This window comes from Moschus berezovskii, chromosome 25 (assembly GCF_049115385.1).
Source record: "Moschus berezovskii isolate FMDL1 chromosome 25, NW_MosBer_1.0, whole genome shotgun sequence".
Taxonomy (NCBI): domain Eukaryota; kingdom Metazoa; phylum Chordata; class Mammalia; order Artiodactyla; family Moschidae; genus Moschus; species Moschus berezovskii.
In genome coordinates, this window is record NC_142484.1 from 51,880,875 (window position 1) to 51,908,759 (window position 27,885).

General features: G+C 44.2%; 1 protein-coding gene across 1 annotated transcript in view; it reads right to left on the reverse strand.

Moving 5' to 3' along the window:
- The window catches only part of LOC129542122 (protocadherin Fat 3), a 177,055-nt gene that overhangs the window by 102,981 nt on the left and 46,189 nt on the right, over nucleotides 1-27,885 (reverse strand). Inside the window, 7 exon segments of the mRNA XM_088832281.1 lie at nucleotides 3,434-3,667; nucleotides 6,119-6,272; nucleotides 7,211-7,407; nucleotides 13,204-15,562; nucleotides 15,565-17,279; nucleotides 23,002-23,212; nucleotides 26,859-27,134. Coding sequence (XP_088688407.1) covers nucleotides 3,434-3,667; nucleotides 6,119-6,272; nucleotides 7,211-7,407; nucleotides 13,204-15,562; nucleotides 15,565-17,279; nucleotides 23,002-23,212; nucleotides 26,859-27,134 — 5,146 coding nt within the window.

Below are 27,885 nucleotides of genomic sequence, written 5' to 3' on the forward strand. Positions count from 1 at the left end.
TGAATAATGAATTTGGCACAGCAAAGAGTTGTTTGGCTAAAAACAATGATATAGATACATATACATATACATATATATATATATATGCTAATTAGAAAACCAGGATATGAAAGGTTAGCAAGAGATTGTAAGAATTTTGAATTTATGAAGTAATGGAATCAGACTTCAGGTTAATATATCTTTGTCTTTTTTCTGCAATTTATAGTGGCTTAATACATGCTTTAGCCAAATACTGATGAAATCGTTTGTAACTTTAGGTAAAGGAATATGCTTGACAAAAGAAGTTTCATGAACCAAATAGCCCTGTCATTTATACAAATGGAGGTAATGTTCTTCACTGGGATCAAAAACCAATTAGACAACTTGGATGGATCTCAAGGGAATGATGCTGAGTGAAAAAGGACATTTGGAAAAGGTTACAAGCTGCACAACTCCATTTAAATAACATTTTTGAAATAACTAAATTATAGATATGGAGAGTAGTGGCTGCCAGGGATTAGAGACTGGGAAGGAAGTGTGGAGAGAAGGCGGGTGTTGTTAAGAAGGGGCAGCGAGAAGATGAATGGGGTGGTGGTTACATGAAGCTACACAGGTGATAAAACTGCACAGAACTACATGCACGCACACTCACACACACACACACACACTCACACACTCTCACACACTCACAGACACGCTCACACGCTCACACACACACTCACACAATCTCACACACACACACACACACACACATACACCTGTGTGAAAATCTGAGTGTACTACAGTTATGCAAGATGGTATCACTGGGAGAAAAGATTGTGTGAAAGGTACATGCCACCTCCTATACATTTTTTTGGCAAATTCCTGTGAACTTATGATTATTTCAAAGTTAAGAGTTCTTAAACATCAGAATTTCCTTGTCACTTTAGAGAAGGGGCCTACGCAGGTCAGGAGATAACCTAAGTGGGTTGGCTGGGAAGCTGAGAACTGGCTGATGGCAGCTTCCATCAGGTTCCTACCACGGTGGGACTGTGTGCCTGGAATTGCTGAATCTTCTGAGTGCTGTTTTTACAAAATGCCAGAAATTGAAAATTCAAATCTCTTGACTTTTATTGACAATTAATTCAAACTGTTTGGAACACTCTATATAAGCCAGACTAAAGACACGGGATGGCTGGATTCAGTAGGGTTGGATTCAGTCTTAATGATTCATGAGCAAAGTCAGCTTTAGGCCAGAGGTTAGGTTTGGCCTCCAGATGATTCACCCAGCCCTGCCCACCCGAAACTGCTCATCTCAATGTGTGGCTCACGCTCCTCTGTGTTGACTTACAGCAGACTGAGAAGTGGGGATCAGGCCACTGATGAAAACGGCATAAGCAGCCCCCAGTCACTGATACATACCCGGGACTCTGGAGAACATGGGTTTGACTCTGGTTCTCCCTACAGGCTCTGAGCAAGCCCTCCACCCCTACCTCCTGAGCACAGTGCCTAGAAACAGCAGGTGCTCAGTCTGCCTTTTAGAGGAGCTCATTTGTTCCTTCCCAGCTGTCTTAGTTTTTATTTTTAAAGCTAAATGAGATCTAAAAAACCTGAGAATATGACCTAGAATCTGGTATCCTATGCTAGAGTTTTCTGGAAGCGAATACAATGGCTTGATGAACACACAATACAAACAGCACTCATAACCTCTGTGTTGGTCTGAAGCCATGAATGTAAGCCTTTTGCTAATTGGTGCAAAGAGCAGAGAGAGGTACTGATAGGTTATTCTGGGTCTAGTGTTTGAAGGGCTTCCTCATCTCTGCCCCTGCTAATGCACAGAGTCTAGTCAACCTTTCTTCCCCAACTGCCAACCTGGACAGCTGACTCGGCAGAACTGAATAGCACAAAGCTAGTTGCCTGCCCTCTACCTCAATCACATGTGTCAGTCGGTAACCCCCTGCCTCCTGTCTGAAGCATAACGTACTGACCAGCCTCTCTCCATGCTCATTCTCTAGTAGACAGAGCACACCCAATTCCTTTAGAAGGAGGTAAATAGAAAAACTCCAATTTTTTAAATTGAAAATTTAATTTAAAATATTTTCAATCTTAAAATTTCATCTGTGGCTCAATTACACATTCTCAAAGTTAAATTATTAATGATTCATCTGTACAATTTCTGTCCTTTTTTCTCCAAAAGCTTGCTATCATGAGTCCAGGGAATGTTTTCTAATCCTCCTTTAAAAGGGAGTATTTGTAAATAATTCATCATTATAGGTCAATAAAAGAGTCTTTTCCAGAATTCCCTGGTAGTCCAGGGTTTTGGACTCCGTGCTTTCACTGCCAAGGGCCTGGGTTCAATCCCTCTCAGAGAACTAAGATTCCATAAGCTGCAAAGTGCAGCTGAAAAAAAAAATTATTTTCCTATTTACTATGTTTTTTACCAAGCTTTACAGTATGTAGATTTTTAAAGGGTTGGTTCTCAGCCTCGAAAATTATGCTAATAAGGTAAGAACAATAATTCATAGTATAGTCACAAATTTCTCTAAGGGGAAATATGCAGAGACCCTGGCCTCTATGTTTGTTTTCAACTAATTATCATGTATTTACTTTTCCATTAGTCCAATAATTTTTCTTTCAATTCAGAATTAAGCAATAAGACACTGAATTACATAAAGGCCTGTTTAGCATAACAGACACACCCCATGATTCCCCAGTCCTCTGATTTACAGCTCTTAAAATGCACAGCCAAGAGGCTGTCTATATGCCCTTTTGTATTTAGACTCCATCATGCAGTCACCTCAATAACTTGTGCATTCTCAGAAAGGCTACCTAGCAATTAACTCCAGTCTTTTCTAACTCACCATCTCATTATGTAAAGTGGATCTGAACACAAACTTTATCAGCAACTTTCAATTCTATTTCCTTATTCCCCCCCTGCCACTCCCACCCCTCCGAGTAATGTCAGTTTATGTGATCAAAATACTCTGGAAAATGGCAGTTAGAAAAAATCCACATTGGGCTGGCAGCACATTTAGTAATCGGTCTTTGCATTATGGGACACCACCATAAATTGAGACTGTCATATTTCAGCTATAGCATGGGCTGCAATTCTTTATAGAAATAGAAACGAATTCTCCCTACCACACAACATTTAACTATGTTCAAGAGGAATGCGTAAGTAGGAAAGCTATTATTTTTATTCTAAAGGTTAAAAAAAACACAAACTCAAAACCCTTTGTTAAAAGTTAAAGGAATTCACAGTATCGCTTCTTTAACTCCTACAAAAAGGGGGAAGATGTCTTGCAGATTTCTTTCATGTGTATGAAGTACATCAGCCAAAGAGCCGGCATGTGGTTTACTGTACTTGTCCTAACGGAAAGGAACCCAGGTGGGCTGATGGAGCTAGAAGACAGGCAGCACCTGAATGTGTGAAACGTACAGACAGGGAGGCGCCCCATCGGGGCGGCTGACTTACCAACATCCGGATCCACCGCTTGAACCCTGGTCAACAGAGCCTTGGTGGCCGTGTTCTCATAGACACAGGCGTTATAGTGGTCGGACGAAAACACTGGGGGGTTATCGTTCACGTCCTCCAGGGTCAGACGGATGTCGGATTGGCAGAATCGGCCGCCCCCGTCAGTGGCCCTGGCAATGAGGCTGTACGCAGGGACCCTCTCCCGGTCCAACGGAGACAAAGTTTTTAACTCACCTGTGAAAATAAATGGCCTGGCTTTTCAAAAACTGTCTTTCTTCATAGAGCAGAGAATCAATTACAAACAGAACCCCAGTGTAGGAAGGACTGCTGATGTTTGGCTTAAGAGCTTCATACTTTGAAAAATAGAGCAAGTTCAAATTTTTTAAGCATCAGGGAAAAACTTATGGGATTCTGGATGCAACAAGAAACCAACAGCATGACCTTCAAAGGAATTAATTCCACTGTGAAGTCTCTTGTGTCAGGGATTCCTTCTTTTGGCAGGATGGAGAAGCTCCACACCTCTTTAAATCTCTCAAGAACTGCTCAGTTCTCTGATGGTCAATCAGGTCAATGGTCTTTAGACCCAGAAGTGTTAGTCTCTCTGCTTCCAGACACTTAAATCTTTTTTTATCCCGTCTTCTAGAGGAAAACAAACAGTCCAAACAGGCTGGCTCCAGCAGAAAGAGGTTACAAAGGAGTCCTATTGTGCCAGGCAAACCCCACTTGCTGGGAGAGTGGAGGACCAGCAGTTGTTGGGGGAGGTCCCAGTGGGGGATAACTGAGGAGCCTGGAGCAGACATTCAGGAAGGGGACTTCATAACCATGGAAGGATTATTATTTTAATCACTGAAATAGCTATACTGGTCCTGGGTGTCAGTCCCTGTGGGGATTTCTTTGTTACTTAAATTTCAATGGATAATGGCAATGACAGACCTGAATAAATGCTGTTTGGTGAAAAGTCAGACTCATGAAATATTATTATGTATTCTTAGTAAAATTAGCAGGTATCACTGGGAGCAAGTCATCAGTACTTACAAAGCTGTTTCTCCTACAGCTTCCTGAAGGCAGGCAGTTCTCAAATACAGACTGGATCATTTCCTCCTCCACAAAAACATCCAGGGAGTTTTCAGCTGGGCTTTCAGGACCCTCCAAGATCTGACCTAAAGTTATTTTTCCCACCACATTTCTGGCGAGTCATCCTGTGGCTCCTCGGACCAGTGACAGTGCTGTACACGGCGTTTCCTGGAGGCGCCGTGCTCTCTGCCCACGCCGTGCCCGTGGCCACCAGTGACCCACTTTAGCCCCTATAATCCTGCTGCTGCTACTAAGTTGCTTCAGTTGTGTCCGACTCTGTGCGACCCCACAGATGGCAGCCCACCAGGTTCCCCCGTCCTTGGGATTCTCTAGGCAAGAACACTGGAGTGGGTTGCCATTTACTTCTCCAATGCATGAAAGTGAAAAGTGAAAGTGAAGTCGCTCAGTCGTGTCCGACTCGTAGCGACCCCAAGGACTGCAGCCCACCAGGCTCCTCCGTCCATCGGATTTTCCAGGCAAGAGTACTGGAGTGGGGTGCCACTGCCTTCTCCGCTAGAATCCTGGCTCAGTTCAAATGCCAGTTCTTCTTTACAAGCTTCCTCTTCCCTCTCGTCGGAACATTACCTGCTTTTTCCTCTGTGCTCAGATATAACTCTTTTGATATCTCTCGCAGGCACTCGTGTCACTCTGCCTTTCATTACTATTATTATTTCTGTTGTTATTATTACTGACTCACTGCTCTGTCTTATCCACCGGGTTACAGTACTGCTCAGGGATGCTTTGAGGGGTTCATGTCAGAGTCTATCACAAATATTCCATAAAGTGTTTTTAGGTCTAGTAGTTAATAAATGCTAGCTATTCAATAAAAAAGTACCAGGCCTCTATATTCAAGTAGTATATTGTTATGCATCTAAGCCCTTCCCAGTAAGATATAGCTGACATGGGAGTAGGTTATTGAGAAGCCAATACCTTCTGGAAACTCAGTAGTTAGTGATTATTCACTGCAACCAATACAACGCTGGAAATATGCAAATTATTTAATCATTATACTTCAATTAAAAATTGTCACCGGATGGGCCAATCCAGTACATAGCACTGTAATAATTTACCTCCATAGAAAATGTCTTTTCCTTAAGCTTTGGCCTTCAATGCGGGCATCTCCCTCAGTGTACATAAGCTTTCACCTTATAAACTTTACCTTAACATGGAAGCAAATCTGAGGTCTCACAACTAAGCAGACAAGTGTGTTAATAAGCACAGGAACCGACAAAGGGTTTCAACAAGGCAAAACTCTCCTTACTGTGCACTGCTGTCCGGTTTGCACGGAAACCTGCATTTTGATATAGTCTATATATACACTTAATAGGGAGCTGCTTTAACTCATGGATACGAGAAAGAGGAAAAGCACATAGACACATCTGATCCCCTGGTGCTACCACATGTAGGTAAAGTCAGGGCAAGTTTATAAGTCAAATGAGGTTTGTGTCTTCCAGACACAATGTGCCACTGGTATTTCTTAAGAGTCCAAGATAACAGGGTGTCACATTAAGGTTCTTAGATACCAACTACCCCCTAGTGATAAGACCATGTGAAAATTTAACTTCTCTTGTGGATTAACAATGGCATTTCAGAGAATAAATTTTGCCTTACCACTTTCTGGGTCTAGAAAAAATTCATTGTTTCCAGGTCCATAGAGTGAGAATCGTATATCTCCATTGGGTCCAATGTCAGCATCCTTGGCACTGACCTTCAGGATGATTTTGTTTGATGGAATGTCTTCGGGAAGTAACGCTGTATACGCAACCTGGGCAAAGGCAAAATCATTAGTATGTGTGGGGCAATTGCCATAGTAGCCTTATAAATCATTTCTTTAAAAAGGCACTTGCATAATTTATCTTCAGTTATGTTTTTCCTTTACTGCAGAATCATCTTACACCATCTGATGAAACATAGAATATCTCTTGCCCTGCACCTCCCATTCTCATTCATTCAACAAATGCTAACTGAGCCGCTACTATCCCTGCCCCTGTGGAACTGTGATGCACATCAGATAATTATCACATCAGATAATTATCACATCAGATAGTGATCAAGCACCAGGGAGTCCTTGGGACCCTTCAACTTCAAAGAGCCACTACTAACATCTGGCATTAGTAAGATTTGCAACAATTTTCTAAGCTAAAGAACACCAATATTGTCTCGCAGTCCACATGTAAGGAAAAGGTAAATGAAGGGTGATTTAATTTTGGTAAGAAAGAATATAAAATCAATAACTGACACCTTGCATTGGCTCTCATGCTTTGAACTATGGGGGAAATGACACTTCATGAGAAGCCTGGAGACCCAGCTTCATTACCAACACTGCTGCCAGCCAGCTGTGTAAACTTACACAACAAAAGTAATCCACACTTTTGAGTGGTCCATTTTTCTTTTATGAAATCAGTAGTTTAGATATGAAAAAAATCACAATATTCTTTAGGATTCCTTAAAAAGCTTTTTAAGAGTCCCGATTTTTTGTTTGTATTTTTTAATGGGCAGAATTAGGTACTAATTGTGCTACCTATACTCTTTCCATGTTTATAGTATTTCATCCTCTTTCATGCTTATATAAAATTGGACTGCACTAATTAAGGTAAGGAACAGAATGTAGCCAGGTCTTAAGGAAAAAAATGAAATGGGTTTTGACTTAATTTTAGAGAAGCAGAGTGAAAAGCAGCAATCCGACATGGCCACAAGTCTCACCTGATCACACACAGGGCTATTGTCATTCACATCACTGACAGTCACTTCCACCCTGGCCTGAGTGACAAAGAGCCCATCGGTGGCAGTAATATTGAGGAAGTAAATGTCTTGTTCTTCTCTATCCAGATGTCTCTTCACGTAGACCTTCCATTCGCTCTGTACCAGGCCCAGGGCAAACCGTCCTCGGGGGTTCCCTCCTGCAGTGAAAAGAGAGTTTCTGAAGATGAGCAGTGAACAGCTTTGATCTCCACCTACAGTGAGAGGCCTGTGCGAGGTCAACCAGGTGCCTCTCAAACTGCATCATTTACGAGACTGGAAAAAAATTGACACTTCCTTTTGATTCTCCTGCAACAAAGCATGATATTTATATGCTTGGCTTGTGTGGAAAGTAAAATGGTAACTTTCCAAGGGAAGAAAATGCACTTAGAGATGCCAGAGATGATCTCTTGTTTAGCTCCCCTTAAGGACAATCAAATTCAAACTGTGAACAATCAATCTTCTCAGATGATACAATTGTCTTTCCACTCCGTCTCAAGAGAGGATGTAATACACTATAGCTCTTGTTACCCAGACAATTTCATTAGCCGTTGATTATGCAATCAAGGAAAGGCAGTCAGCTCTATTAAGGAATGTTTTAATGAAGGCGTTATCGTACTGTGGCTCTTCTAAAGACTAAAATCTGGGGGAGAAAAGTTTGTGTGACAGAGGAAGACCCATTTGGAGTAAAGAGCCCCAATGAGGGGTTATTGAAGGAGGCACTCAAAGATAAGCACTGAAATTAGATCAAATTTATCAGAGGGAAGCTGGTGAAAATGGAAGAAAAGGAAAAGAGTTGGAGTGGAACCACTTTTGATGAGGCTGAAACAATGAAAGTGGTCCCAGCAATATTCCTTTCCCACATCGCTGAACTACACGGAGACAAAAGCAGCTTGGAGGAGGGAAGAAGAAAACCGTCTTGACCTTCCAAACCTGAAGAAGGAGAAAATGTCACTTCAAACATGGAGGAAGACTGGACAAAACAACTGGCCTGATGCCCAGACTCCAGTTAGATCTTCACTGTTTCTTTGATTTGGGGGCATTTAACACATATTTGTCACCTGCTTTGGACCATGTGCTGTGCCATGCAGTGGGTTACAGCAGTGAACAAAATTGACCAAAATCCCTGCTCTTGTGGTGGAGTTCACTTTCTGGTGGGAAAGACTGACAATAAATAAATAAGGAAAGCCTACTGTCTTCTGGCTGCTGCTGCATTGAAAAAGTGGAGCCATGTCACCTTCTTACAACAAATCTTTAAAAGAGTGCAAGCTAAGAGTCAGCTGTGCCTGACTCTTTGTGACCCCATGGACTATAGCCCACCAGGCTCCTCTGTTCATGGGATTTCCCCAGGCAAGAATACTGGAGTGGGTTGCTGTGCCCTCCTCCAGGGGATCTTCCCGACCCAGGGATCAAACCCGTGCTTCTTTGTGTCTCCTGCACTGGCAGGAGGGTTCTTCATCACTAGCACCACGTGGGAAGCCCTGGCCTGGACGCGACTGTAACCAAGCAGGTCCCACGAGGCCTTCCCAGAATAGACCCCACCCATGTCCTGTCCTCTGCCTGCTTTTTTAAATTTATTTTTTTATTGAAGGATAATTTGCTTTACAGAATTTTGTTGTTTTCTGTCAATCTCAACATGAATCATCCATAGGTTTACATATATCCCCTCCCTTTTGAACTTCCCTCCTATCTCCTGCCCCACCCCACCACACCCCTCTAGGCTGATACAGAGCCCCTCTTTGAGCTTCCTGAGCCATATGGCAAACTCCCATTAGCTATCTATTTTACATATGGTAGTTTTCTGGAGAAGGCAATGGCAAGCCACTCCAGTACTCTTGCCTAGAAAATCCCATGGATGGAGGAGCCTGGTTGGTTGTAGTCCGTGGGGTCGCTAAGGGTCGGACACGACTGAGCAACTTCACTTTCACTTTTCACTTTCACACATTGGAAAAGGAAATGGCAACCCACTCCAGTGTTCTTGCCTGGAGAATCCCAGGGACAGGGGAGCCTGGTGGGCTTTGTCTATGGGGTCGCACAGAGTTGGACACGACTGAAGTGACTTAGCATCAGCAGCAGCAGCAGCAATGTAAGTTTTCATGTTACTCTTTCCATACATCTCACCCTCTCCCCAGGTCCATAAGTCTATTCTCTATGTCTGTTTCTCCATTGCTCTCCTATAAATCTGCCTGCCTTTTCTCTGTAGGAGTACTTTAGTCAAAGAATAAATTTAATCTGAGAAGCGAGAAAATGCAGAAAGGAAAACAAGCAAGAAAAAATGATGATGCATTAGCCATTAAACAAAGTAAAGGAACTTTAGTTCCTCCTTGGAGACTATAGATAACATTCTGAGCCATGTCTTTTGAGTTGTTTTGCAGATAATGAACCTTCCAGGTCTAAGAAGTTTACTATGCTACCCACAAGCACGCAGACCCCAAACCAATTGGAACCAGAAGGTTGATGATGCTGACTTGTCATCACCATCTCAACCAACTGGAAGAATGTCCACAAGCCTGCTCCTTAAACACTGTAAGACTCCTCACTGCCCACTCCCCAGGGTGGAACACACATTCTTGGGGGCATTAGCCCACTGTGGCCCCCTTTGCCTGGCAAAGCAATAAAGCTATTTCTACTTTGCCCCAAACTGTCTTTGAGATTTAATCTGTCACTGGTGCACAGTTCAGTTCAGTTCAGTTGCTCAGTCGTGGCCAACTCTTTGCGACCCCATGAACCACAGAAAGCCAGACCTCCCTGTCCATCACCAACTCCTAGAGTCCACCAACACTCATGTCCATTGAGTCTGTGATGCCATCCAACCATCTCATCCTCTGTTGTTCCCTACTCCTCCTGCCCTCAATCTTTCCCAGCATCAGGGTCTTTTCAAATGAGTCAGCTCTCCACATCAGGTGGCCAAAGTATTGGAGTCTCAGCTTCAGCATCAGTCCTACCAATGAATATTCAGGACTGATTTCCTTTAGGATGGACTGATTGGATCTCCTTGCAGTCCAAGGGACTCAAGAGTCTTCTCCAACACCACAGTTCAAAAGCATCAATTCTTCAGCGCTCAGCTTTCTTTATAGTTCAACTCTCACATCCATACATGACCACTGTACACGGACTTTGTTGACAAAGTAATGTCTCTGCTTTTCAATATGCTCTCTAGGTTGGTCGTAACTTTCCTTCCAAGGAGTAAACGTCTTTTAATTTCCTGGCTGCAATCACCATCTGCAGTGATTTTGGAGCCCAGAAAAATAAAGTCAGCAACTGTTTCCACTGTTTCCCGATCTATTTCCCATGAAGTGATGGGACCGGATGCCATGATCTTAGTTTTCTGAATGTTGAGCTTTAAGCCAACTTTTTTTACCTCCCCTGTCACACTGGTGCACAGAGGCTAGATATTGGTGATTCAACCATGGGCTAAATGAACCATAGTGGACAGACAGTGCAGAGAAGCTGAGGGCTGCACATTCCTCCCGGGCAGTGATTCTCAACTGAGAGTGGCTAGTCCCATATCCTCGGGACATTTGTCAATGCCAAGTGACATTTCTGAATGTCCCATTAGGGGTGATGCCAATGGCCAGGCTACTGGAATGTATTGGATAGAAGCCAGTGGTGCTGGTAACCATCCCATACTGCCACCTGCAGCAAGAAACAGCTGCCCACAGCAGAGACTTATCTGGCCCTCAAGGCCAATCTGCTGAGGTTGAGAAAAATTATGGTGAGACATGGGTTCTCCCTGGGATATCACTTTCCTCCACCACTGACTAGGATTCAATTAGGCTTCAGTCGAATATGATTTCAGCATGCACAAATGTAACCTCTCTATTAAATGCTTTCAGTGCAGGCCCACACTGCTCTTTTGTGAAATAAAATGATTAATGGTCCTTTGTTCATCTGTGGCAGCACAGCCAAGTTGTGTTACATCAAGAGCAAAAGTTAAATCTAATTAAAATCAGTTGGTGGTTGGCACGGCTAATAGTAACAGTAGCTTGAAGCTATTCTGTTCTCATTACTTTGGTAAAGTCGATGGGATGGTCCCTTAAACCATCCACTGAGAATTCAGAGACAACGTATAAATAATTAAAGCTGAGTATTTAACTGTTCTTCCAAATAGAAAAGTATTCCTCCGAATGCCTAAGAAGCTTTTTGTCTGAACCTGAATGCAAATAAATCAAAGTGATACTGTACTCACCTTTTTTTCCTCACCATGATCGCTCATGTCTTTACTGCAGAAATATACATTTTAATGAAAAAAAACCACACAATGGAAGGTATCAGAAAAAGCATCAATGCATTAAGACCTTTAAACAGAAAACAGCCTCAAGAAAGCAGCTGCGTAAAGAAGAGGAGTGTGCGGGGAGGTGCGAGGGTCCCGAGCACAGGCACAGATGCTCTCCTATGGGTCTTTTTCTGCGGTGATTGATTAACTTTCTCACTAAAGTACTTCAGAAGATTCTGCGTCCTAAGGGCATTCTAATTAATTCATTTTTCACTTTGAATAATGTTGTTTTTCTAAAGGGAAGCCACCTGACTACAAGTATGGATGGATTCTTTGAAATCTTTTGGCACTTGGCTTATGTTCTGCCTTTGAATGGCACAACATCAAAATATTAGCTTTAGAACCCCCAAACAGGAAGACTGCTCCCACACCACCAACCTCTCCTCTTAGAAGCTGAAGGCCATCACCCCTGGAAAGCTATCCCTGATCAGTGATACACCATCTTCACTCTGACACAAGATGCTCAGAGCATGGTGACATGTGTGTGTGTGCATTCTGTGTGACCGCACTTGTCTATTTTGGCTTTCCTATTGAACTGCTGTTTACTATTTGGAAAGACAGAAAAGGGATCCAAAAAATTTGCCATGTCAGGAGACATACCCTTTGACTTGGAGTTATAATTTAAGATTTTTCAGGGAAAAAAAAAATTGCCCTCTGATTTGTATGTGTGCATGCGTGTATGTGTGTGTGTATGCACCTGAGTTTTTATTACCAGGAAAAACTTACAAATAAAGCTATTCATTTTCTTACCATTACAAAAAGTAGGAAAAAGGAATATACTTAAAAATAAATTCCTCTTTGAAAGCACAAATGCATTAAGACCCTTAAACAGAAAATAACATTAAGAAAACAGCTCCATAAAGAAAAAGAAGAGTAATGTGGAAAGGAAGTGTTGGGTTTTTTTTCCATTAAAATGTATATTTCTACAGTAAAGACATGAGTGATAATGGTAAGGAAAGAAAGGTGAGTAAAGCATCACTTTGATTTCTTTATATTCATTTCAGACAAAAAGCTTCTTAGGCATCCTGCTATTTTTATTTCTTCAACTGGGATATTGGGCTGGACTCTTTTTAAATTTTATTCCTTTATTTTGGCTACTCTATGTGGCATGTGGGATCTTAGTTCTCTGACTGGGGACCAAACCTTTGTCCCTTAGAGTGGAAGCAAGGAGTCTTAGCCACTGGACCACCAGCAAAGCTGGACTTTTTTTCAAATGATAAAAATTGAGTATCAATCTGGGTCATCTGTCACAAGCAAACCAATGAACTGCAAAATAAGGCTGAGTTAGTAACAGCTAAAGAACTGAGTCGTCTCAGCCCCAAAGAGGAAAGGGAACTCCTCAAAGCCTCGTCTCATGTCTTTCTCCCCTACTCTTACCCCTTCGCCGTGCATGCGTGCGTGCTAAGTCGCTTCAGTCATGTCTGACTGTGGGACCCCATGGACTGTAGCCCGCCAGACTCCTCTGTCGGTGGGATTCTCCAGGCAAGAACACTGGAGTGGGTTGCCACACCCTCCTTCAGGGGATCTTCCCGACCCAGGGATGGAACCCGGGTCTCCTGTGGCTGCTGCATTGCAGTTGGATTCTCTACCGCTGAGCCACTGGGGAAGCCCGCCCCCTGTCACCTTCCCTCTTTCTTTAGGAAGCGAAGCACAGAATGAACCCTGAGGGTGGCAGACGTACCTGTAATATGGTAGCTCACTTGGCGATTGACGTCAGACGTGTCTCTGTCCCACGTGCTGAGGACGGCTACCACCTCGCCCGGAGGGTCGCTCTCCTTCACATTCCCTCGGTACACCTCGTGGGCAAAGACTGGAGCGTTGTCATTTATATCTGTCACCCTGACAGACACCAGTGCCGTGGAAGAAAGCGAGAAGGCTTCCCCGAGGTCGGAGGCCACCACGGAGAAGGTGAACACGGGGTCTGTCTCGTGATCCAGGTCCTTCAGGGTACTGATCCAGCCTGTGTTGCTGTCGATGCTGAATGCTTCCATCACCTTCTCGGGCTGGGAATCCGAGTGGAGGGAGTAGGTGACCTGCCCGTTGGCTCCCCAGTCCATATCCATGGCTCTCACCTGTGTTAGTTTGGTGCCCACGGGCATCCCTTCCATGATGATCGTCTCGTAGTTTGAAGTTTCAAAGACTGGCTTGTTGTCATTCAGATCCAGTACCTTGATGTCTACATCCACCGTGAACACAATGTCTACTTTGTCCAGGGGTATAGTGGCTGCCACTTTGAAGTGAAAAGCTGGACTGACCTCATGGTCAAGACGCTTGTCCAGCTTGATCGTGCCTGTTTCCTGTTCTATGATGAAGACATTGCCTTTGTTATTTTCCAGCCGCTCCCCATTAACTGTGCTGAATTTGACCTTCTGAGTGGGCAAAATCTTCAGAGTATCCACCGTGCTCCCAATGGCCGTATCTTCTGACACGGTGAAGGAATACTGAGACTGGGGAAAGGAGGGCACGAACGTTTCGGGGGGTAAGACGTGGATGTAGACAGGAATGAGCGAGTGCTTCACTGGGATGCCCCCGTCCACTGCTTTGACAAAGAAGGACAGCACTGTGTTCTTCAGCTGGTTAAAGTGGCCCTTGGTGACCATCCAGCCATTGTCAGGGTCGATTTCCAGGAGATCGGCCACTGAGACCGAGGCCTCGCTATAGAGGGAGTAAGTAATCCTTGCATTTGCTCCATCATCTGGGGCCATGGCTTGGACCTGCGTGACCAGGTGGCCCCGCCCGACATCTGCCCTGACGCTGGCTCTGTATTCCACTGTCAAGAACTGAGGGGCGTTGTCATTTTCATCCACCACAATCACCCTCACCGTACAGAAAGTTGTTCTTCCTCCACCATCAAGGGCCCTCAAAAAAATACTGATGTCTCCTTCCAGAGGGTTTTCCCTATCTAGCCTTTCTGTTGTGGTGACCTGTCCATTGCTGTCTATGAGGAATCGATCCTTAGCAAAGTCATTGATGATGGCATAGCTGACCTGCCCATACATCCCCGGGTCCCCATCCGTGGCCCGAACGTGGATTACCTTCGTCCCAGCGGCTGCGTTCTCTCTCACCTCTGCTACGTAGGTGCTCTGCGAAAAGGCAGGGCTGTACAGGTTGGCCCCGAGGACCCTGATATGCACCTGGGCGGTGCTCGTGAACAGACCATCGGAGACTGACACGTTGAGACTGTACAGAGGCTCCATCCGCTGCTTGCGGTGGTTGGACAGTGCAATGATGCCACTCTTGCTGTCCATCAGAAAGCTCGTCCGGTCGTTCCCAGATAAAATGCTGTATTCCAACCGGTCCAAGTCAGTGCTGTCTGCATCGGAGGCTTGCACACAGGTTACAAAATGGCCCCGGGGGGCTAATTCACTCACGTATGACTCATAAATGAGCTGATTAAAGACTGGAGGGTTGTCGTTTACATCCGAGATATAGATATGAACCAGGACCTCGCTGCTCAGTGATGGGAAGCCATTATCTGTGGCTCTGATTTTCAAAGTGCAGTGTTGCACTGACTCGTGGTCCAGCATTCACGCGGTTAGGATCAAGCCACTTGCGCTATCTATGTGAAAATAATCCGTGCTGTTGTAAGTATCCTGGACAATCTGATAATGGACCATTTTATTGTTTCCTGAGTCTGCATCAGTAGACACAACTTGTAAAACAGGTGTCCCGATGAGGGATGCTTCTGATAATGTTGTATTGTATGTGGGTTGACTGAAAATAGGGGGGTTGTCATTCACATCATTAACAAGCAGGTCAACGGTAACTTCAGCCCTGGCCCCAGTAAGTGCATCACTGGCTCTTACTGTCAACTTGTAAACGGATGTCATTTCATAATCCAAAGGGCTAATGACTTTCAGAACCCCAGTGTCAAAGTCAATGTTAAATTGTTTATACAGATCCCCATCAATAATGATATATATGATGCCTTGGCCTTCTGGACTGGTGGCGTTGATGCTTAGAATGGGGGTGTCCATGCCAATATCTTCATTGACGGACGCTGTATAAAAGGGCTTATCAAACACAGGCATCGCTTTGTTTATACAATAGTGATGGGAAGTTCCACAGATGTGGACAAAGAGGGCTTTCCACCATCTCTGGCAAGGATGGTGACTCCATACTCAATGTTGGACAAGTCTGAGTTGAATGCTTCTTTTAAGATAACGTTCCCTGAATGAGGGTTAATTTCGAAGTGGCCATAGTCATTCTGTAAGATGTAGGTCACCTCTCCATTGGCACCTTTGTCTTTGTCAATGGCGGTCACCCGGTAAATCAGAGTGCCAGGCTCAGCGTCAACCTGTACGGCAGCATAGTAAGGGAGACCCACAAAGACTGGAGAGTTGTCGTTGATGTCTTCGATGCTAACCCTGACCACCACCCTTGCCACCCGTAGATGGTCAAGCTCTCGGCTGGCTTCCACCACCAGCTCATAAACCTCCTGCTCCTCACGGTCAAAGGGGACTCCAGTGGTCTGAATGACCCCTGAGGTAGATTTTATCTTGAACTTGTTTCCTGGGTTTAAGATGCTATATTTTAAGGGCTCATTAAGGCGATTTCCAACTGCATTGACAATAGCAACTTTGGTTATGTTAGTGTTGTTCTCTGAGATGGAGGTGGAGTAAAAGTTTTGAGTAAAGTGGAGGCCACTGTCCATGGCTTCTTTAACCAAGATGCTGACCATGGATGTACTATAGAACTTTCCATCAGACACCCTCACTATCAGCACGTAGTGATCTTTGGAGAGGTTGTTATTTTTTATGGTGAGCACGCCACTATTCGAGTCAATTAAAAAATGATCCAAGCTGCCTTCCATTAGGCTGTACGTCAGTTCAGGGGGTACCTCGGAGTCAGGATCTGTGGCACTAACTTTCAGAACCTCCACTCCGACATAGGTCGGAAGGAGTAAGACAGTCTCAAACACAGCCTGAGTGAACACAGGTGGGTTGTCATTCACATCTGTCACCTCTATGTTGACTTCAATGGGACTGTCCGCGGTCAGCTGGGGGCTGCCACTGTCTCTCACATGTACATGGAAATGGAAATGGGCGATGGTCTCGTGGTCCAGGCTGGCAATTGTTCTGATTGCCCCTGTGCTGGAGTCCACCGTGAAGAACTTCTTGGCTGTGGACTCCACAATCTGATACACAAGCAGAGCATTCCGGTTGCTGTCAGCATCAGTGGCTCGAATCACCAGTGGGCTGTTATCCAAGCTCCTGACAATGCTATTGATGGGGGCCGCCTCGCTGAGGCTGCCTGAATATTGAGAAAAGAGAAAAACTGGCGCATTGTCGTTTTCATCAACAATCTGAATATTGACGGTGACATTGGAAGCCATTCCTGCCATGTTGGTGGCCTGGACAATGAGCTGATAAGAGGAAGTCCACTCGTAATCCAGTGCCTTCTGAGTGGTGATGACTCCTGAATAGGGATTTATGGTGAAGATCCCATCAACATTTCCATCTTTCACTTCATAAATGAGAGTGGATTGACTGATGGCAGAGATTAGAATGACAGATGTTCCAACATCAACATTTTCATTCACTTCTGCTTGGTAGTCTTTGTGAGTGAACCTGGGGTTAGAATTATCAGACATGGTGACAGAAATGCGTACAATGGCAGTGGCAGACATCGGTGGGGAACCCTGATCTGTGACTTTGACTGACAGGACAAACTGACCCATTGTCGTCATGTCTGGTTCTTTGGAAACTGTGATGATGCCCAGGACCGGTTCAATCTTAAATGTGTTCCCAGTGTTCCCTGCAAGAGAGAAATCAACAAGAAAATGAGTTCAAGTGGGTCATTTTCTGAAGATTAACTCTTCATCTTGAGGCTACTTTACACAGAATGGCAAATAGAAGCAATTATTTGTTTTCACTCCACCTTATCCTGAAATAAAATGAAAAACTTCCCTAAAAGGATATTCAAAAGACTTTGAAATGAATTTTCCAGTACATTGTGAATTTCAGATTAGTATCTTCTTAATCCAGGTAAACAAGAAAAATAGCACAGCACTTATGTAGTTTCCAACCGGGAAATAAGAGTTTGTATGAAAGACTTTTCTAGTAAGAATGCTTGCTGCTGCTGCTGTTGCTAAGCCGCTTTAGTCGTGTCTGACTCTGTGTGACCCCATAGATGGCAGCCCACCAGGCTCCCCCGTCCCTGGGATTCTCCAGGCAAGAACACTGGAGTGGGTCACCATTTCCTTCTCCAATGCATGAAAGTGAAAAGTGAAAGTGAAGTTGCTCAGTCGTGTCCGAATCGTAGTGACCCCATGGACTGCAGCCTACCAGGCTCCTCCGTCCATGGGATTTTCCAGGCAAGAGTACTGTAGTGGGGTGCCATTGCCTTCTCCAAGTAAGAATGCTTAGGACTTTCTTATTCCCAGATTGGGCTGGCACATGCCGGTGACACTGGTAGAATGGCATTTATCCTGAAACCAGCACCACAACTCCATGTTCTATGCTGTGAGAAAGAAGGTCATAGGAATCGCGTCCGAACAGTATCAAATCACCATTTGGTTTAAGATTATCCCAAAGGTAAGTTTTGCTGCATGGAATTGGTATTGTTTCACATCATCAGGATCAACTTCATTCCCAACATGACCTGGGTGAGGGGGAGGGGTTTGCTGCTCAGGCATGGAGGAGTCTTCTCAAGTCATCACTTGCTTTGTAAGCTGTGAGAAGTTTTTCCAAATCCCCTATACTCCAACACACACACACACATGCACACATGGACATACAGTGGACATAACGAATGACAAGGCAGTGTTTCAATCTGTAGCCATTCTACTTGCTAAACTTCTGAGAGGTTTCTGGTGAAGCTCAGAACTGTTCATCAGAAGCGGCACTGAAACCAAGAACTTGCGTAAACCTCAGGAGACGGGGAGGCTGCACCCCGCTGTGCACCCCGACACTGCGGAAGCTGAGAGGCCTTCCTCTGAGGCAGGTGGGGGGTGACGCCCGGGACTGTGGAGGGTGAGGAAAAGAGGAGAGAGTGGGGGACACAAAACGCGCAGAGAACGCGGCTCACAGGTCATGAACAACGGGAAGCAGCCTCCTTCACCATATGGCTTTCTTTCTGGCTGTCCCCTACTGCTCAAACAACACACATGCTTCTGGGTCCCCATTCTTTCACACATTAAAAATCTCGGTTATTCAAATATATCAGAGTTTTTCGTACTGTGTGAAGTTCTACAGTATGGCAACATACAGAGAGTTTAAATGTTATTATCATTAGGATAGGCTTCAGAATTGAGAAGGTAGGCAAGTACAGTGCTTATTGAAATATGGAGCTTCCCTGGTGGCTCAGTGGTAAAGAATCTGCCAGCCAATGTAGGAGACATGGGTTCGATCCCTGACTCAGGAAGATCCCCTGGAGTAGGAAATGGCAACCCACTCCAGTGTTCCTGCATGGGAAATCCCATGGACAGAGGAACCTGGTGGGCTACAGCCTATGGGGTCACAAGAGTCAAAATATACAATAGCTACAGCTATTTACACACTTCTTACTGCGTACTTGTTCATTAAACTTTTCCAAGTCTGAAAACAAAAATGTCATGTTCCTGTGAAGTCTATTTGTATGCTAGTTTATTTCTTGAGAGGGAGCAAATCTAACAGAGGTAAAGAATTTGAATCTGACCCCAAATGTGGACATGCCACCTGAACATGACCATTTCATGATGACAACAAGAAGGCCAATGAGCTCAGGAACAAGCTTGCAAATTTTCAGTGAATGATACTGTGGAATTGACTGTGCTCCAAAATTTGATTCACAGACCCTCACAAGAAGGCAGGAATCATTTCACTGTAGCATCTCAGGGGAGGCAAATATAGAGACACCTGACATGCAGGCCTGAATGCTACATCTTCATTACGGGGCCCCATCTGGAGTTTTCAGGTGAGACTTTTCTTCCTCCCGGCTCAGGGCATAACAGCAAGGCACACGGCAGGGCTGACCGAGGCCCCAGCCTTTGGCCCTGAGCAGCGTGGCCCCGCTCTGTGGCCCTGTGGCTGCTGGCCTCCTTGGCGCCCCGCCCCAGGACGCTGTGCAGCGGCCGCTTTGCCTCTCTCTCTTCAGTGCGCTGTCCTGCTTACTTGGAATCCACTTCCTGCCTTCGCTCTTCTGCTCTACTTGAATCTTTGGAAGCTAATCTCTGCTTGTTTTCTTGGAATCTATACCAATGCAGGGAGATGTGGGTTCTATCTCTGGATCGGGGAGATCCCCTAGACAAGGAAATGGCAACCCACACCATTATTCCTCCTAGCAAAGCCCATGGCTGGAGGAACCTGGTGGGCGACATCATGGGGTTTCAAAGAGTCAGACACGATTTAGTGACTCAGCAATAACAATGGCATGGCTTCTTATAGACTTTTGGCAACTGGGCAAAAGCTGTGCTGACGTTACCTACCATTATGAATCTGGTATACAGCACAGTGCCTGGCACAAAAAAGGAGCTCAATAAATATTTGTTGAATGACTGAGGTAGACCCAAAAAAGATTAACTCTTCATCTGTATCCATGTTGGGGTCTAATACGCTCCCTCCCGTCGTAACTTAGCTCTTTCCTAGTGCTTCTCTCCCCTGTACTGCCCTCTCTCCAAGCCACCTGTGAACCACTGCTGGCGCCAAACGTCAACCCTGAAGTTCTGCACTTGAGTCTACCTCAGGCCTTTGGGTGAAAACAAAAAGCTTCTGGGACTTCCTTGGAGATCCTGTGCCTGGGACTCTGAGCTGCCAAGGCAGGGGCCCAGGTTTGATCCCTGGCTGGAGAACTAGATCCCATATGCCGTAACCAAAGATCCCTCAGGATACAACCGAGACTTGGTGCAGCCAAATTAATTAGTTTAAAAAAAAAAAAAAAAGCTTCAGTAGTTACTTCAGGCCAGGCAGGGGACAGGAAATGTATTGCTGTTTAGTCACTCAATCGTGTCCAACTCTTTGCGACCCCATGGACTGTAGCCCACCAGGCTCCTCTGTCCATGGCATCTTCCAGGCAAGAATACTGGAGTGGGCTGCCATTTCCTTCTCCAGGGGATCTTCCTGACCCAGGCATGGAACCCAAGTCTCTGTGTCTCTTGCATTGGTAGGCAGATTCTTTATCATTGAGCCACCAGGGAAGCCTTAAATATGGACCACCAGTAAACAGAGTGAAATCTTGCTTATTGAGCTTTGTGAGAGGGGCATGACTTAGCGACTAAACAACAACACTTTACACCAAACTTGCTATTTACTTCAAACTCCTGAACTAGCTGGGATCTGCCTGTCTCCTACCATGATCTCCAAAGAAACTTGGCTTAACCAGAACCAGTTCAGGTCAAGCATAGGTCTGTCTGTCCTGTAATTCTCATTAGTTTTTTACACACCTAATCAAAGGTTATTCTTTGAGATACGAAGCATGCCTTGGGTTTTCTGGAAATTCAAGTTTTCTGTATAAAAGAAATTTTAAGGGAAAAAAAAACTTTTCTCCCTAGCTTTAATTGAAGAAATGACTGAATTCTTTCTCCATGATTAGCACTTGGCTACAGTCTTTGGAAGCTGAAAGATAAACGACGCAGAACTTTCAGCTGGATGGTAAGTTACCCTTAAATTACTCTTTGAGAACCTCCAAATTGGTTTTGAAATTGTCTGGCTATCTGAGAGGAGAAGTAGTAGCCCTAATGACAAATATAAAAAACAAGTAGACACACAGACAAATACTTAGAAGATGTTAAGAAAAGTAGAAATAAAACCATATACCTAAATGATTACAATGATATAAAAGAAGGTATATGCATAAATAAATGAGGAGAAAAGAAAAAAACACACATGATTAGGGGAGATGGTGATGGACAGGGAGGCCTGGCGTGCTGTGATTCATGGGGTCGCAAAGAGTCGGACACGACTGAGCGACTGAACTGAACTGAACTGATAGAATGAATATAGTTATTGAATTGCCACGTTTCCTGTGACAGTATTTAAACATTTATTTTTTAAAGTTTCCCTATATTATTTGTGAAACTAAAGGAACAAGGACTGAATAACAAAATAATTAAAATGGCCTGTGATAAACAAGAAATGCAAAATAGCGTTTTAAGAAAAGGACTGTCAGGCTTGGCCTTCCCAGGTGGCACTAGTGGTAAAGAACCCACCTGCCAATGCAGGAGACATAGAAGACACGGGCTTGATCCCGGGGTCAGGAAGAGCCCCTGGAGGAGGACACAGCTCCCCACCCAGTGTTCTTGCTGGAGGATCCCATGGCGGCTACAGTCCACAGGGGCCCAGAGTTGGACACGGCTGAAGCGACTTAGCACACATCTACATACACATGCACCGTCAGGCTTTAGCCTGAAAGGAAACTCTATGGAAAACTGGAAAAGAAATGGACTAATTCTCTTGAGGCACCTGGCTGTTATGAACCCATGTCTTTTCTTGTTTTTTTTTTTTTTGGTATAGAGTTTACACAGACTCATGTAAAATGTCAGTGTCTCATACAGGAAATAGTTTTATATTGTCATTCAATAGAGGGGCTATTTTTAAAGAAGGTTGTTGGCTTTTTTTCCTAAAAATTTTTAGTCCAAAGTTGTCATTCTAACATTCATATTTTAATTCAACCACTCTCAAAAATGCTCCTTATTTAAATCAAGAGAAAGCCTTTCCAGCGCTAGTGTGAAAGGAGACAGCATTTGGCATTATGCACGGCAGACATAATGTTGCAGAACATTATGGAAATATGTGGCCTGAATGTTCAAAAAAGACAGAACAGGGACAGGGAAAATTGAGCAGAAAAAGGATCTTTGTAGTTTTTAGGCTTACGGTCCTCTCCTTGCTTGGACATTCATCTCTTCTGTCATAAGTGTTTTCTAAGTGTCCATCTGCAGACCATCAGTAAACTATGGTCTTGCCTTCTAGATATTAAAATTGAATTTTTAAAATACTCTCAAGTTTTAACAACACAAGAGCCTGTATTCATTTATCTGTCAGGTTAAGCAGGCTGTTGAGTCACTACCCACTACCATGCCACTCATATCAACTCCAATGAAGGGAGTTTGTGAGAACCAGGGTGTGAGGGGTGTAGGCATTTTTGAAGTCCACAGCCCACAGCCTACCTACTGACAAGTAAACAATGATCTTTAAGATTCAATTCACAGAACTGTCTGGCAGCCCTCCTATAATGGGAGGCTTTGGTTATTTCAGTCTGAGGCCACGGACTTGTTGACCCATCAGAAAAAGCCACAGAGTTTATTACGCAGTCTTCTCTCTTCTCCATTCCAGAAAAATCTGAGATTGAACACAATAAAAGGAAACTCTTTCTTTGCTGTCAATGATGGAAAACATATTACTGAAATGCCAAGAACTTAATACACCATCATTGAGCAAATAGGGCAGTTGCTTGGCCAAAAAATCCATTTGGAGACATGGTAACTATGAGAATTTCACACGGTGGTAAACACCACTGAGAGTCCAGTGCCATGCATGACGCTGCCGTCTGCAGCAGCTCTCACCTGCTTCTATGGTATATGTGAGTTCTGCATTTTCCCCTTTGTCTTTGTCCAGAGCCGTCACCTGCAGTACAGCTGATCCCAGAGCAGCCGATTCAAACACAGACGCTTCATAGAGTGGGTTGGTAAAATAAGGGCTGTGATCGTTAGCATCTTCCACATTCACAATGACTCGGGCCAAGTTTCTTCGATAAGGAAACTCCTGATCTCTGACCTTGAGGCAAAATACAAGAAGCAATAGAACTAAAATCTTTAAGTTGCAAAGAATTCACATGGCTGTGCCTACAGTGAAATCAAAATGAAATCATGCATGGAAAGTGCCTGACCCATTCCCAGGCCGAGTAGGTTCTCAGTAACTAGCAGTGCTTCTAGCAAGTGGGGACACTGATTGTGAACATGGTGAGTGCTGGGGCCACACTGTATTGCTCAGCATTAAGCCTGGCCTCTGGCCTGTGTCCAGTTCGTGCTTGTGGAACTGAAGCCTGAATATCACAAACACAGCATCTCCCTCTGATCTCCCTCACCCAGCCCTCTGTAATTTGCCTGAACAGTTGCTAATGGAATGGTGGATGGCGGCTCTTCTAAAGGGGAAACTGAAATGTGGAAGTAATTAATGCAATGCAGGCACTGTCATTCATTCCTTCACTCAACAAACATCTATTACCCTCTATTATCTATTAAGCCCCAGGATGGCCCCAGGTGTCTCAGCACTGATTAGACACAGTTCCCGCCCTCAGTAGTTGACTAGGGAATGCAAACAAGTAAGTAGTCAGATAAAAGGCAAAGAGATAAATGCCAAAACATGAGTAAGCAGTAAGAAGAATGTAGCCTAGCTTACAAAACCAAGTAGAAGTGGTAAAAGGCTGGGGGAGGTGGTGTGTGGCATATATTTCAGGCAAGAGGAACCAATATAAATAAAGGTCCAGAGCTAAGAGAGAACCCTAACCACTGGGAAGATGAGCCAAATCTTAGTTTCTAAAATGTGACACCCCTACACAGTGAAATACCAAAGAATCTTGCCTGACTGCTTTAAAGTTCTCCTTGGTTTTCATACGGCAGGAGCTTAGTTCAGTTCAGTTCAGTTCAGTCGCTCAGTCATGTTTGACTCTTTGCGATCCCATGGACTTCAGGACACCAGGCTTCCCTGTCCATCACCAACTCCCAGAACTTAGTAAAACTCATGTCCATCGAGTCAGTAATGCCATCCAACCATCTCATCCTCTGTCATCCCCTTTTCCTCCCAACTTCAATCTTTCCCAGCATCAGGGTCTTTTCCAGCAAGTCAGTATTTCGCATCAGGTGGCCAAAGTGATGGAGTTTCAGCTTCAGCATCAGTGACTTTCAAGTCTTCTCCAACACCACAGTTCAAAAGCATCAATTCTTCGGCGCTCAGCGTTCTTTATAGTCCAACTCACATCAGTACATGACTATTGAAAAAAAACATAGCTTTGACCAGATGGACCTTTATTGGCAAAGTAAAGTCTCTGCTTTTTAATATGCTGTCTAGGTTGGTCATAGCTTTTCCTCCAAGGAGCAAGTGTCTTTTAATTTCATGGCTGCGGTCACCATCTGCAGTGATTTTGGAGCCCAAGAAAATAAAGTCTGACACTGTTTCCACTGTTTCCCCATCTATTTCCCATGAAGTGATGGGACCAGATGCCATGGTCTTAGTTTTCTTGATGTTGAGTTTTAAGGCAGCTTTTTCACTCTCCTCTTTCACTTTTATCAAGAAGCTCTTTAGTTCTTCTTCACTTTCTGCCATAAGGGTGGTGTCATCTGCATATCTGAGGTTACTGATATTTCTCCCGGCAACCTTGATTCCAGCTTGTGCTTCTTCCAGGCCAGCTTTTCACATGATGTACTCTGCATATAAGTTAAATAAGCAGAGTGAAAATTTACAGCCTTGATGTACTCCTTTCCCAATTTTGAGCCAGTCCTTTGTTCCATGTCCAGTTCTAACTGTTGGTTCCTGACCTGCATACAGATTTCTCAGGAGGCAGATCAAGTGGTCTGGTATTCCCATCTCTTGAAGAATTTTCCAGTTTGTTGTGATCCACACAGTCAAACCAGTCTACTTTGTTGTAGTCAATAAAGCCGAAATAGATGTTTTACTTTAACTCTCTTGCTTTTTTGATGGTCCAATGGATGTTGAGCTTGTGAGATGAGGGCAATTGTGCAGTAGTTTGAGCATTCTTCGGCATTGCCTTTCTTTGGGATTGGAATGAAAACTGACCTTTTCCAGTCCTATGGCAGAAGTTTGCAACTAATCAATTATACAACACATGATTTTGCTATAAATGTATGTAGCATTAATCCAATGTGTGCTTTTTTTCTTGTTCAGGTGCAGATCCCCTAACTTCAGAGAGATCTGAAGAAATCAGAAAATCTACCAAGAAAGGCCCTATCCCTTACCCTACCTTTAGATATAAGGGGAAGGGGTTTTCAGAAATAGTCCCTGAAAGGAGTTGAGCAAAATGACTAAAAGGGCTTAGCTTGGAGAAAGGCAGCATAAAGGAGTTGTTTGCTCTAAACACTCAGTTACATAAATAATAAATGATACAGGGTGAGCACACTGAACTCTGAGTTATTTAAGGAAAGAATGAACAGACATGGCTTGAAGAATGGTAAGAATGGTGTTAGTCGCTGGAAGGGGATTTCTGTTCCTGAAGAGATACATATAAATGCTAGCCAGTGAGCATGCTGAGTGCCCTGTCTATAGACCAGCCTGCCCCACCTAAGGACCAAGCTGGGCTCTGTATTTTGGGATTATGGAAATCTAGGTCTTTTCCAATAGAATGTCCAAGGGTGCAAGGACTTTGTCTCTTTCACATCCTCAGTGCCTAGAACAGAATGTAATACACAGTGGGTGCTGGAGAAATATCTGTTCAATGAATGTGTGAATGAGCAGCCAGAGGAATGCATCTGATGAACCTGAGTCCCTCCTCCACTCCCCGCACTCTCATCTGAAAGCCACAGCCAACGCCATGGCACTCGGCTTTCCTCTTGCCCACAGAGGTTTCCAGACGTGGAAAGAAAGAGCAGCACTTACTGGAAATTACTGCAGCCACTTGTGAATTGATAGCATCTTAGTGCATCTTAGAGTCAATCGGTACAGAAATGAAGTCTCTGCCCTCCTCCCCAGCCTTAAGGAACGCAGGGTCGCTGATAGGCAGTAGCTGTGAAATTGCCCAGGGGGCTCTTGGGTAGTTAAAGGGACATGTTCTAGGTCATAAACAAGGGTGTTTTCTTACTAATCTTTACTTCTCATTTATGCAAATTCGTCGAACTTTGCTTTAAAATGAAAGTGACTTCTACATAATTTGGAGACCCTATGAACCCAAATTTAGACTTATTTCTCCAGGCTTTGGTGAGTTCTGAGATCTCTTTTGTGAGCCAGTATTTATTGCTAGGTCCAATGCCAGTGCAATAAGTAATAAATCAGTCCTCTAAATGCTTCTAAGGACTAAGGACTGTACAGGTCAAATAAAGGATTACCCTTGTGATTATCTTCTCAAGGAACTTCTTTTAAACTTTTCCACCAAATCTTCTGGACACGAACCAATACCACAGCCTCGGAGATTTATGGAAACACAGCCTATTCCTTCCCTCTCAAGTCAGGCTGTCATGAGCTTTTACTATACAATTCGTCTAATATTTCAGTTTGGCAAAAATAGGGAGTCACTACCTAACGACAGTAATTCTTCACTGAAGTAAAAAGGCAAGAATGAAGGCAACCCTGCTGTGAAAAGATCAAATTTACTACTACTTACAAAATTCAAGGGCCCTCCCTGCCTGGCGGCTAAGGCGTGTGGCTTAAGAAGATGCTTCTGCTAGGAAAGCGTTAAGCAGTCTGGTCCTACCATTATGTGCAGGATGTGCTTGTCTTGCACTTCGTGGTCCAGCCTCTCGGCCGTGTAGAGGACGCCTGTGCTGGGGTCTATGCGGAACTTCCTCATGCTGACGGAGTCTATGCTGCTGTGGACGGTGTAGCTCAGCTTGTGCTTCTCGTCTCTGTCTGTGGCTTCAATCTGCAGGATTTCTGTATCGGGAAGCACATCCTCGGAAATGGTCACATCGTAATTTGGCTGAGAGAATTCTGGGCCATTATCATTATTATCCAGCACTTTGATAAATACCTATAGTTAAAAGAAGACAAGAGTGATGACCGTTGCCAATGTACTCACTGATAAGAGGCCCCTCCCTCTCTCTTCCCTCTGTGTCCTTGGATCCTTCAGTCGTTTTAATAGGTAGGGAGATTCTTACGAAAGCGCGCTGTAATTAGAGATTGACAATAAACCAGCAGTTCACATGAACAGGAATATAAACTGTGAGGATCAACATTCTCACTATTAATTGAACAGATGAGACAACCCCAGGAGGACGATAGTTCGGAAGATTATCGGAGGCTCAGTGTAGGACATCCCAAGGTGACCTCGGTTTGTTAAGTTCCCATTAGCTTACATTCTGGTTATGTGCTCTTCCTGCTCTATGGTGGACTCGATGTGGACGCAACGGCAGGATAAGCAGCAAGGAAGAGGCAAAGGAAAAAGAGGAGCGAGCAGAGGCGCTTCTCCTTGGGACAGAGGTCTACCGAAGAGCGCGGTGCGAAAGCTAATGGTAGCTGGAGCGGGGTCCCAAGTTGTTCCTTTCTGGAAAGTACTTTGTTTCCAAACTTTTCAGGAGAATTTTATAAAAGTTATAGCTTGATGAACCCTTGAGGATTCATCACTCAGCTGTGGCAATGATCAGTTCATGACTAATCTTGCTTTATCTTTATGCTCCTTCATTTTTCCCATCTACTCCCTTGTATTATTTTGAAACACATCCTAGCCATCATGTAATTTCCGTGTACATCTCTGAAAGACAGGGAGTCAAAGTAAACACACA